The 12,745-nt window shown below is 41.6% G+C and overlaps 1 protein-coding gene across 2 annotated transcripts in view; it reads right to left on the bottom strand.

The window, feature by feature from the left end:
- Positions 1-2,190: 2,190 nt before the first annotated feature.
- MATR3 (matrin 3) overlaps positions 2,191-12,745 on the bottom strand; it is a 32,077-nt gene continuing 21,522 nt past the window's right edge. For both annotated transcript variants that reach the window (XM_082216332.1, XM_082216333.1), the window contains 10 exons: positions 12,335-12,387; positions 9,827-9,952; positions 9,097-9,222; positions 8,784-8,954; positions 8,075-8,206; positions 6,841-6,884; positions 6,386-6,755; positions 4,904-5,243; positions 3,539-3,660; positions 2,191-3,183 (listed from right to left, as the gene is read on the bottom strand). In XM_082216332.1, coding sequence (XP_082072458.1) covers positions 3,136-3,183; positions 3,539-3,660; positions 4,904-5,243; positions 6,386-6,755; positions 6,841-6,884; positions 8,075-8,206; positions 8,784-8,954; positions 9,097-9,222; positions 9,827-9,952; positions 12,335-12,387 — 1,532 coding nt within the window. In that variant the 3' untranslated portion in view covers positions 2,191-3,135. The remainder of the gene's footprint in view (positions 3,184-3,538; positions 3,661-4,903; positions 5,244-6,385; positions 6,756-6,840; positions 6,885-8,074; positions 8,207-8,783; positions 8,955-9,096; positions 9,223-9,826; positions 9,953-12,334; positions 12,388-12,745) is intronic.

Raw genomic sequence — 12,745 nt, 5'->3', positions numbered from 1 at the left:
TCCTCATGGTTTTACAAGTTTCCAATATTTTGTAATAGTTACTCTTACTGCCACAAAGAAAGTTGGTAGTTCTTTAGAAAAATACATCCCACTCCATCAAAAATCAGTACAGTGGTACCTCGGGTTACATACGCTTCAGGTTACAGACTCCACTAACCCAGAAATAGTACCTCGGGTTAGCAACTTTGCTTCAGGATGAGAACAGAAATTGTGCTCCAGCGGCGTGGCAGCAGCAGGAGGCCCCATTGGCTAAAATGGTGTTTCAGGTTAAGAACAGTTTCAGGTTAAGAACGGACCTCTGGAACAAATTAAGTACTTAACCCGAGGTACCACTGTAATAGTATCATCAGTGGGTTTGGTTGGAGTGTTTGGCTTGTGATCAATCCACTTTTGTGGAACATTCATGTCAAAAAGTCCCGTATCAAGAGGCAATTCCATCACATCCCCTCTAGCACAGTGGACCTGTATTTAAATGTTCATTTAATTTTGTTGTTTATGTCCAGTGACGTTGACAGCTGAAGGTGAGCTGGCTATCTTCACTCAACCACAGAACAAGCTGACAATCTTCTTGGATCTCAGAGATGCTCAGCCTGTGATGAGAGTACAGTGTACCTCGGGTTAAGTACTTAATTTGTTCCGAAGGTCCATTCTTAACCTGAAACTGTTCTTAACCTGAAGCACCACTTTAGCTAATGGGGCCTTCCGCTGCCGCCATGCTGCCGGAGCATGATTTCTGTTCTCATCCTGAAGCAAAGTTCTTAACCCGAGGTACTATTTCTGGGTTAGCAGAGTCTGTAACCTGAAGCGTATGTAACCCAAGGTACCACTGTACATACCAGGTTTTTGTGATAGATCAGCTTTAGGAGAACAGGCAAAGAAGGGTTATCAATGACTCAGCTTTGCCACGAGTTCCAAAAATTTCCCTTTCCCAATCCTCTCTGTCACAACCTCATTCTCTTTTGGTTAAAGACCACCCACATGGTGGTGATGGTACTCATCCTAACTTCCAAACTGTTGCTGCCCCACATTTTCACCTAGCTCTTCATGTTAAGTCTCTTGTGTTTCTCTTCTTTTGGCCATGCACTAGCTAGAGCTAGTGTGGTGGTGTGGTTAAGAGCGGTGGACTCGTAATCTGGTGAACTGAGTTCGATTCTCCGCTCCTCCACATGCAGCTGCTGGGTGACCTTGGGCCAGTCACACTTCTCTGAAGTCTCTCAGCCCCACTCACCTCACAGAGTGTTTGTTGTGGGGGAGGAAGGGAAGGGAGATTGTGAGCCGCTTTCAGACTCCTTAGGGTAGGGATAAAGCGGGATATCAAATCCAAACTCTTCTCTGCTTGCTGCCTCCTACCACTCACATTCTACTAGAATTTCCTTTTTCTTGGGCTGTTTCCTTCAAACCTTTTCCAGAACATCAGCTTTCTTTACCCCTCACCTCAATCTCCACAGTTCTGTCTGCTTCCTTCTCTGGTCTCTGTCTGCTTCCTGACCTACCTTTAGCTGTGGCTAAACAAGACTAATCAGAACTAGGGGTCTATAACTATTTATATATTAGAGGGAATTTCAATACCTAGTTTTCATAATGCTTCCATATTCTGTAAATAATGGCACTAACCTTAGAAGTTATTCTGAATTGTGTGAAGTCAACTATTGGCAGATTTCAACTATGCAGATACCTACACATTCCATGTTTTCTGGAAAATGGCTTAGTTATTCTATGCATGAAGTTTGCAAAACTGAATGTTTTAGCATTGGTATTGAAGAGATCTTTCCATTCCATGCAAACAAATTATTACAGTCATGTGTTTTTTTTATTGACAAATACTGGGGAGTTTATTGCCCTTGTGAATAACGGTTTCACATACGAGCTCCAGAGCTAAACATACAAATTCAGCTGATTACACTAAACAAGCTCTTTTGGAATGTGTGCTGTTGAACTCTAGCCTAAGTACGGTAAAGACCAGCTATACCACATGCTGTTCAGACAGTTAACACAACTTATAAATTATGGAAACTTCATGGAAATGGAGGTCATGCTGTGAGGTTTAAAATCAGAACCTTTAATGCCATTGTAGCTGATTGGTTGACCTTTAGTGGAAAAGCTGAGCGGGCAAAGAGCATGACAGATGATCTGGTTGTCTGTATTAAAAAAAACTGGCTATAGAGAGTCACATATACACACACAAAAACCTCATGGCTGGTTTGGTTTATTGGTTTGACATTATAACAACCTGAATTGACATATATGTAAGCTGTTAAAATCATTAATAGAACTACATGAAAACAGATTATACACGCAAGCTCCCAATCACAGCCACACAAAGGTACATCAAGAGCACAGTTCTAAGATAAAACCAAATGTGAAGAGGTAAACTTGTTACTTTGAAGCAAGTCCCACCAATTTCAGTGACACCTTAGTAACTGGTCTAGGATCAGAATTGAAATACAAACATAAAAAGGTAACTATTTGCAATTTATGGTTCAAATGCTGCTTTTGCTTATACTTGAGATGTATGAAAAGTACTAAATTCAAGTTGCAAGCAAGAAAAATAATACTGGTCAGAAGAATAAGAATTTACTTTCTGCGCAAGCAGAAGAAACACAGCATTTTAAAAGCTGACTATCCGTTTTTCTATTCACTACCAAACACACCTAGACTAAAATAAAGCATTTCCACTTTTTAAAAAGTCACAAAAAATTAGTAAAGATTCTCAAAAGTGAAATGAAATCATGAAAGTCAGCTGGACATAGACTGGAATGTTCCAGAGGAGGGAAAAAAGCTAACCGCTTATATTTAACTGAACAGAACCAACGTTTAAAGGGATGTTCTTTGAAGCCTGAAAATATTAATGCTGATGAAATCCTTTCTTAACTCTTCAGAATGCTGTACATTTCCTTGGTAGCTTCAAGCATCAATCAGCACAAAAAGCTGTATTGTCATTCCCATTTTTTTAAAAAAAGATCGTTTTGACAATGCAGATTTTCCTGTAACATTAAACACACTAACAGAATTATACTTCTATTTTATTCTACTAAAATCTAAGTAGTATAGCGTTTCCCCAGTTTTACTGTATTGAAATTAACGTTGAAAATAAAACAATTTTTTCCTTTAATTGGCAAACCTCTTTTTTTGCATTTAAGTCTCTTTTTCCTGTTTCTTGTCTTCAGCCTTCTCCATGTGTTTCTGTAACAAACAAACAAACAAACAAGGGAGGATTGGATTGTAATTTGTTTCTGTTGCCTGGATTTTGTTGCAATGGCATCATAAGCAACATTCCATATTTTTTTCAAATTTAAGCTTGCTGCATCTCATGGCATAATCCAGTCTCTATACTTTGATTACAATGGGATGTCCAAGTTCCAATTTGGGCTGGATTGCATATGACATGGCGTATGCATGAGCTTCTGAACTAGGTGGTGTAGAATAGATTAAATTTGCCACTTAAAATAAACCAGAGCCTTAACAAAGAGCTACTTATCCTCAGATTTTAATTAAGCTTCTTCCAATAGCTGCATGAAGGTGAGAAATTCTACCTTACCTTCAGCTTCTGATAATGTGCAAGGCTGCTGCAGTGGACCTTTTTGGCAGCATCTTCATTGGTGTAGAACAAGGAACACAACTTGCAGTAAAATCCAGTTCGGGGCACCACAAAGCTCACACCTAGATAGAAACATACACATAATTGCAAATCTGATCCAGAACAGAAGGGCCAGAAAGAGTGTCCCGAAGTTCCCTCTGTACTGAATAGGTGATCTGTAAATCAGTAGTCTTAAACTGGCTACACATGCATCCTTGCCTTTAAAATGCTCTTAAATAAAATGGTTTGGTTCACACCTCACAGAACTGTTATTTAATGTGATATAAATGGAATACGACTGAGTCCGACAGTCTAAGAACATACACTTCCTTCTTCTCTTCCAACGCAATCAGGAGAGTTTGGAAGAAGTTTTTTGTTTGTACTGACAAACTGTGGTTAACATTGACTAGGGTTTACATGAAGCTAGTCACTTTGAAAACAAAAATAACCATAGTAAGTTAGTTTTATATTTATGTAATTAGCATGGTGCCCAATACCTGTAGATCACAGGATGATTCACAACATAAAACCACAACTTATTTACATTCAATGAACTGCAGTTAAGCAAAACTTCTGAACTTCTAGCTGTGTGTGTGCTTTAAGGCTGACTGCAGTTTAATTAAAAGGTAAAGGACCCCTGACAGTTAAGTCCAATTGTGAACGACTCTGGGGTTGTGACACTTATCTTGCTTTACAGGCCAAGGGAGCCGACATTTGTCCACAGACAGTTTTTTGGGGGGTCATGTGGCCAGCATGACTAAGTCGCTTCTGGCAAAACCAGAGCAGTGCACTGAAACACTGTTTACCTTCCTGTTGGAGCGGTACCTATTTATCTACTTGCACTTTGACGTGCTTTTGAACTGCTAGGTGAGCAGGAGCTGGGAACGAGCAACGGGAGCTCACCCCGTCGCGGGGATTAAAACCGCCAACCTTCCGATCGACAAGCCCTAGGCTCTGTGGTTTAGACCACAGCGCCACCCGCGTCTCTTCAGTTTAATTACATCATACTAAACTATGGCTTGGCATGATGTGCACATATGTTGTATTCTATTTAGTGATTTAACAGTTTGTGCCCATAAGGTTTTGATGATTGAGCCTGAACTGACTGGCAAATTGTAAGCTAATACCTCTTTAGCAAAGGAAGTCTCTTTCTTGTGGTCCATTTACAACACATGTTACATTAACAACAACAACAACAATAATAATAATAATAATAAATTTTATTTCTATCCCGCCCTCCCCAGCCGAAGCCGGGCTCAGGGTTGCTAACAACACTAAAATAGTGCAACATTATAAAAACAAGATTAGAGGATGAAGCATTCTTACCAACAGGAACACTTGGCTGATACGGTCCGATCCTATTTTCATCTGGAGTGGCCTGCCCTTCTGTGTTTTCTTTTTTATCTTGTTCTTCTGACACTGTGCTGTCTGTCACCTCGGATGATTCTGACTTCAAATTCTCATTTTTAGCACCATTTTCCAGTGCCTCATTTTCTTGCTGCCCTTCTTCTGTGTTTACAGTCTGAGTTTCTGTTATGCTGCCCTCAGTTTTTACAGCAGGTGTAATACCAGATTTACGCTTTTGGTGATCTAAATCTTCTTCATCACCAACTTCATCTAGAGTCACAAAGCCTTCCATGCTCCTTGGAAATCCACCTACATGTCGCTATTGAGACAATTTATTTTCATTTATTACATTAGATATGGCTTTTCTCAAATCAAGCTATCTCATTTAAAATACACACTGAAGTCCACTAGGGTAATTCCATCACATGCAAACACCCACTTTTATTTCCCTCTCTAGGAAGTGCTCCTCAAAAGAGATGACTTTTGGAGTGGTGGGATACAAAAGACTATACCAATGGCCACAGTTTGCCCCCAGCCACAGTGTAAAACTGGGTCAGGGTTCAGTATCTCCCCACTTTGCAAGCAACAGGAATGGGCAAGGAGCACAAGGAACCATGTAGGCAACAAACTCCCACAAGGAAAATGTTCCTGTGGTGAAGGTTAGCACTAGGAATCTGGCACTTTCCTTGAACAAATACTACTTATTTATTTGCTTGCACTGGTGAAAGCGTTCTCTCCGGATCCCTAGGGCAGGGTTGCCTCCCTCCTAAACGTGTGACTTGCAAAGTTTAGGTTTGTAATTCATTTGAGTACCTTGCAGATGCACAGTTTGTCACTACATATCTTTGTTTCATGGTCAGAGATGAAGCAAGCTAGGGACTTGCACATGGTCTCATGAGTACAGTGGTGCCCCGCAAGACGAATGCCTCGCAAGACAGAAAACTCGCTAGACGAAAGAGTTTTCCGTTTTGGAGGTGCTTCGCAAAACAAATCTCCTATGGGCTTGCTTCGCAAGACGAAAATGTCTTGCGAGCTCCTGTGGGTTTTTTCCCCTCCCCCCTTTTTCTAAGCCGCTTATCAGCTGATCCGATAAGCCGCTAAAAGCCGCTAATAGCGCTAATCCGTCATTGGGCTTGCTTCGCAAGACGAAAAAACCGCTAGACGAAGAGACTCACAGAACGGATTCTTTTCGTCTTGCGAGGCACCATTGTAATAAAATGAGGGAAAAAATATTTTTTACAGGACAGGATACTGCTGCAGGCTACAGTCATCTATACCACCCAATACAGCTATGGGGTGCATGCACACAGACTACACAAGAAGCTTCCTTTCTGAAACCCTTATTAAGATACCAAGTTATGAGGAGCACCTTTTCTCGAAAGGCGGAAAGTTTTTTGTGGCAAGAAATAATCTCATGGTGAAGAAGCACAAACTTCTTCCAAATGATTGTTTTCTCTTTACCTTTTTGAGTTTTTTTGCCGCTGATGTAGCTGTAGCATTTTCTTCAGGTTTTGCAGTAGCATCATCACCAGCTGCCTCCTTTTGTTCAGAAGACACATCACCCAAGTTAGCTACATCCGTATCATCTGCAGCTGAGCTTCCACTCTCTAGTAATGCTGCTGCTTCCTCCTCGTCCACTAATAGTTCATCTTCAGATTCAAGGAGTAAATTTGGTTCCTCCTGGTCTGCCTGATCATTGTCCTTTGTATCTGCCTCATCTCTCTTCTCTTCTTTATCTTCAGTGCTATTGCTTTCCATTTTGTCATTATCTTCAGTCTTACATTTTTTCTCACTTTCAGAGTCTTTGCTATCTGGAGAAAGACCTCTTTTTCTATAAAAAAGAAAGGGGGAAATCTTGCTTACCCATTTCCTTTTTGTATTTTTAAATAAACTCAAGCCACCAGAAAGATTATTACCTTGGTTTATCTTTCTTCAGCAGATCTACTCCTTTGTTGGGAATCTGTAATAATAATAATAATAATAATAATAATAATAATAATAATAATGATGTCAGTTGGTTAGATCGTGGTGCTGATAATGACAAGGGTTGCAGATTTGATCCCTGTAAGGGACAGCTGCATATTCCTGGGTTGCAAGGGATTGGACTAGATCAGGCATCCCCAAACTTGGCCCTCCAGATGTTTTGAGACTACAACTCCTATCATCCCTAGCTAACAGGACCAGTGGTCAGGGATGATGGGAACTGTAGTCCCAAAATATCGGGGGGGGGCAAGTTTGGGGATGCCTGGACTAGATGATCCTCAGGGTCCCCTCCAACTCTATGATTCTATGATCAAGGTCTTTGTGGATTTCTGTATTAGGAGCTGCGCACAGCTATTCCAAGTGAAAATGGTTCCAGTCTTCAAGGCATATGAAAACACAGCTGAAGTAAGAACTGCCACAAACTGCAAGACTTCAGATATTTTCTTATATGCACCATGATATTCAGGATGGGGCTTCTCCCTATTCTTATTAACTATAAGCGGTAACCATGTGGATGCCAGATGTACAGCGTGTGGAATTATGTCTCCCTGTCTGTAAGCTACAGGAACAGGAAAAATTGCATTTCGTATGAGCAGAACTTGCGAGAAGTTGTATAATCACCGTTACCAAGAACATTCAGCACAACAGTTGAAATTCATATAAAACATAAAATTAAAAAAAAGCATTTTTCCAAATGTATCACCACTGGCTCTGGCTTGAATCAGTCTTGGATTCTTCAGCTATCTCCAAATCCCTAGGCAAGTAGCAGCAACACTAGTCAGAGGCTTTTACACTAACTATTAAGGAAACATTAAACACTTTGGTTGTTTTCAACCAAGTCCTACTCAGAGTAGAAAATGTCAATATCTCCTGATTGTTCAGTTGGGGCAAGCATTTCCATTTGTTACGTGGAATGACTGCCCCCTTCTCTGCAGACCAGATCTGGGGGGAGAGAGTGGGGCTGGGGCCCTTTGTGCGGGCTTCCACTAGCACACCAAGTTATTTGAATATGGGCCACTTAAATTAATGAAGCTAAGTTAGTCAGTGTCCATTCAATGGGTCTACTCTGCATAGGAGTATGCAGTGTGGAGTATCACATTTCTTATTCCACATTACTTACTGAACAAATACTCAAAATGAAAACTTACTCCAGCACATGGTACCCACCCTTAGTACTAGTTTCTTGTATTTTTCAGACAAATCTACTTTCACACATCTTCCCTGGAACCAAAGGGCTTTGTTGGAGCAGTGCTCCATCATTGCTTCAGCATCTTCTCTGGTCTCCATTTCTATGAATGCCTATGGATGAGAGTAAAGAGATTTCAGGGTCCAATATCTCAATAGGATTCTCCTACAAAGTTAAACCTAGGTAAATCACTAAAATTACAGAAACCCCGCTGGTGGAAGGATAAAGTTGATGAGCTTGCCTTTTGCCTCAAACTCTTGGAAGAGGGGTGGCCAAATGCTTTCTACTCTATCAGCCAATGGAACTCGCAATGAAACTCACAATATAGTGGTGTCATATACCAAAATGAGGCTATAAAGATGAGATGTGGAGAAACAAGTAGACATGTGTTGGCCCAGCTTCCATTTTCCACCCCCAATCTTGCCTGATGCCCTTGGTTCTTTCGCCTGGTCTATTCAGACATAGGTATGAAACATCTTTTACAAGAATCTACTCAACATCTATTTGTGGGGAGCACACGCCCATCTCTCCATGGAAGAGATGTTGTAAGCCTTAGTTTCAGTGTTTCATGTAAGCACCTATTTTTCTTCTATGATGTTACCAAAATGCTTAAGAATGCTTTACTAAACAACATTTTACTAAATATACCTAAGGACTGGTTTCTAGTTATGCAAGCATTGCATAAATTACCTGACTCTTCATTCTCATCAGTATGTAATTCTTTATTTTTCCATAGGGCTCAGCTAGTTTAAGTACAGCATTGTCAGAATATCCTGAATGCGGCAGATTGCTGAGATGGATCACACGACCAAGTTCTTGTTTCGGAGGCTCAAATTTTTGGTTAGGCTTCCCTTCTGGTTTCTAAGAAGTTGAGAGAATATTTCAGTAATCCATTATATATATATATATAAAATTAGACCTTAGTTTAATGTCAGAAACTAAAGCACAGAATGCAGATTGTACGTTACAAGTGGAAATGCAAAATTAATGGAACTGACTTTACCTTTATTCTTTTATATTTCTGTGATAAATGGACTCTCACGGGTTTGCCGAACACTAAGGCTGGGGCTGCTGAATAATACTCTACTGCAGCTTGTGCATCTTCAGTAGTAGACATTTCAATGAATGCCTGAAATTGTAGAAGATAAATAAATTTTTGTGTCCCTCTTGAAGAGGAACTATGTCTAAGAATGAAATATGAGCAAAAATGAAATACAAAAATACTGTAGCCTTTAAGCTGTCAAGGGAGCATCAATAAGTACTGTACGTTTTCTATAGCATTTCTAAAGCAGGGTTAAGTGTTGCAAATCCAATCAGCATCCACTTAATAATACTGTTATTTGCAAGCCACTTTAGGATCCTTTCTGGATAAAGAATGGGATACGAATTCTTTAAATAATGTTGAAACATCTGATTTTACACCAGGAATAGGCAACTGGATGTTGAAAACTACTTTAAAACAGTTTCAGTCTTGCATATTAAAGTTTCTTCTTGCAACTATTCAGACTAGAAAATTACTTTGACATCACAAAGCCTTGGCTCCCAAGTACAAGAGAGAGTTTAGGGTCATACACTTCCCTCTCCTGGTTAAAATTCCGATTGTGCACAGAGGCACCGTAATTGCTGCAGTTCAAGAAATTGCTTGTCAAATTAGAATAGAGCAACATTTGGAAGTATTTTTCCCCCAAGTAATGTCATGCTGTAACACCCTTCTACATGATTTTAACACTTACTTCATTAATTTTGTTCAAGATTAGGTGATTTGTAATTATTCCAAACGGTTCAACAAGTTGCAGTAGCTGATATCTCAGGTTTTTCCCTCTCTGAAAATCCATGATGTGCACAACTCTGCTTGTTTCCTGTTAATGGCAAGTAGTAGCATTCAATAAATTAAATTGTTAAGCTAAGTAAATGTGAAAATTTACCCCATTTTGGAACATGATCTCTTCTGGCTGATTTTGTGATGAACCAGTCAATGCCAATATTTAAAAACAGAATACTATTGCCTTTCATCTCAAATTAGTCTAAAGAGTATGAAGTAATGGGCAGGGGACCTAATTAGCTGGAAAGCAAATGGTCTCAGAAAGCTTACAGATGTTGGCCTTAACTGTAAAAAATGTTGGCATGGATGCCTTCAATAGAGACTTGAGAAAAACCATCACTGAGATCTTGAATATGCAAAAGGGTCTCAAAGTCAGTTAATGTGTATCATGTTCTCAGCTGTTTGGGCTGCATTACATTAAGCTGCAGGTAAACACAGGCTGCAGGCTCACATGGTAGAATCCTTTTCCAAACTCTCTTGCTCACCATACTAGTTTTTAAAAGTGATTTTCAGTGGAAGAACAATGATGACAACATCCCACTGATATAAGAATCAGAGACTCAGGGTGTATATTTTAACCAAGTTTCAAATAGTAATTGCCTTGAACCTATTAGAAAGATGTAATGCTTCACTGAGTAGTTTTATGTATAGGTAAAGGGACCCCTGACCGTTAAGTCCAGTCGCGGATGACTCTGGGGTTGTGGCGCTCATCTTGCTTTACTGGCCGAGGGAGCTGGCGTACAGCTTCCGGGTCATGTGGCCAGCATGACTAAGCCGCTTCTGGCGAACCAGAGCAGTGCACAGAAACACCGGTTACCTTCCTGCCGGAGCGGTACCTATTTATCTACTTGCACTTCGTGCTTTCGAACTGCTAGGTTGGCAGGAGCAGGAACCAAGCAACAGGAGCTCACCCTGTTGTGGGGATTCAAACCACCGACCTTCTGATCGGCAAGCCCTAGGCTCTGTGGTTTAACCCACAGCGCCACCTGCATCCATTTTATGTATAGTTCCAGTGTTGCTATACCTTACAATCCCTGTGCTCTCTACGCCATAATCAAGAAATCCTATCTAACCCTGAAAGTGGCACAAATGGTCACTATGGATGTTGTTCCAAGCTTGTTTTGGTTAGCATTGGCAAACCCTATCTCTCCTTGAGGTTTCCTGAGAGGCTCAGAGGAAAAAAGGGGCAAAAGAGTGAGATAGAGGATGTAAACAAGATCTTAACACAGGCTTGGTTACTAGAGCAATGTGTGACATCCGTAACCTAACATAGTCAAATGACCTAGGCACTTGTGGGCATCCTAAGGTAAAAGCAATAGGGGGAAGGGGGAAAGAGCTGAAAGCAGGAAGAAGCCATACGTGTCTACTATCCAATGACTTGTGACCTTTCTTGACGCATGTAAAGGGGATGTTTTGTGCCTAAGAATGTTTTATGACTGTGTGCTGTGTTTGAACTACTATATAGAAGCTTTTGTTCTGAAGTGCCTCGGGGCAGACCTTTTAACCGTGTGTTAAATTGAGCTCTGTCCTAATGCAATAGCTGTAATAAAGCTGGGAGCCTCCTGGATGCTGGACTTGAAATTACCGTATTTTTCGCTCTATAAGATGCACTTTCCCCCTCCAAAAATGAAGGGGAAATGTGTGTGCGTCCTATGGAGCGAATGCAGGCTTTCGCTGAAGCCTGGCGAGTGAGAGGGGTCGGTGCGCACCGACCCCTCTCGCTCTCCAGGCTTCAGGAAGCTATCCGCAAGCCTTCGGAGCCCGGCGGGAGTTCCCGCCGGGCTCCGAAGGCTTGCAGATAGCAGCCTGCAGCCCGGGGAGCGCAATGCCAATTCCCACTGCGCTCCCCGGGCTTCAGGCAGCTATCCGCAAACCTTCGGAGCGCTCCCCCAGCCCGCAAGCTCCGGGAGCGGCAGCCAGGCTGTGCAACCTTGCCTCCGCTTCCAGACCTGTTCTGGGGGCTGGGGTGGGGGGAAGCTCGGGCTTCCCCCGCCCCAGCCCCACGGCTAAAAACAAAGCCGCACGCAGCCTCTCCCGGCTGGAGAGGTTGTGCGTGGCTAAAGAGGAAGCCAAGACAGCCAGCGGGATGGATCCCGCTGGCTGTCTTGGCTTCTTTGCTCTTTGGGGCCGGGGGGGGGGGATAATTCCCCCCTTTATTCCCCCCCAAAAAAACTAGGTGCGCCCTATGGAGCGAAAAATACGGTAGTTTCCTTGGTTCTGTAGTTTATTTAAAAGGTGGTCCCTCACCTGGGTAACAAACAGAGGTGGTATAGAAGTGAATTCTTTCCACACTGAAGCCTGGGCACAAATGACTACTTAAGTGAGAAGTAGACCCTCATTAACAATATTTATTGTCTAAAACAACCACACACAGTGGAAATATCTGTCTTTATAGAGCAGTTCCTATGTCAATACTAACCACTCTGCCTTTCTGCAGGTGCCTTGGTCCTTGCATACCTCCATTTCCAGACCCTTAAAATAAACACAATGGGGGAGAGAAAAGGGGAACAGGAATGGGGTGGGGGAGAACAAAAACAATGATTATAATTCACAAGATTGTTGGCACTGTGACATATCACAACATCAAATTCTTTCATATATGTTGTAATCTTGCGTAGAGTATGTAACAAAATGTGCCCTAGTTCAGTAGGGCACTGAATCCAATCAGAGGCAAGATCCAGAACTGACCCATCCTTTGTGGGGAATTTTGACAGCTGTCCCCAATCTGTTAGTCACCAGACTCATATGACAACAGGTGATTCAAAATGCAAGCTGCAGGAGCAGACTTATCTCTGATTTTAGCACTGTGGTGCTTAGCACTAAGATTGGA

This window comes from Podarcis vaucheri (genome assembly GCF_965113315.1).
Source record: "Podarcis vaucheri genome assembly, chromosome: 3".
In the NCBI taxonomy this organism is placed as follows: domain Eukaryota; kingdom Metazoa; phylum Chordata; class Lepidosauria; order Squamata; family Lacertidae; genus Podarcis; species Podarcis vaucheri.
This window is presented reverse-complemented; position numbering and strand designations above follow the sequence as displayed.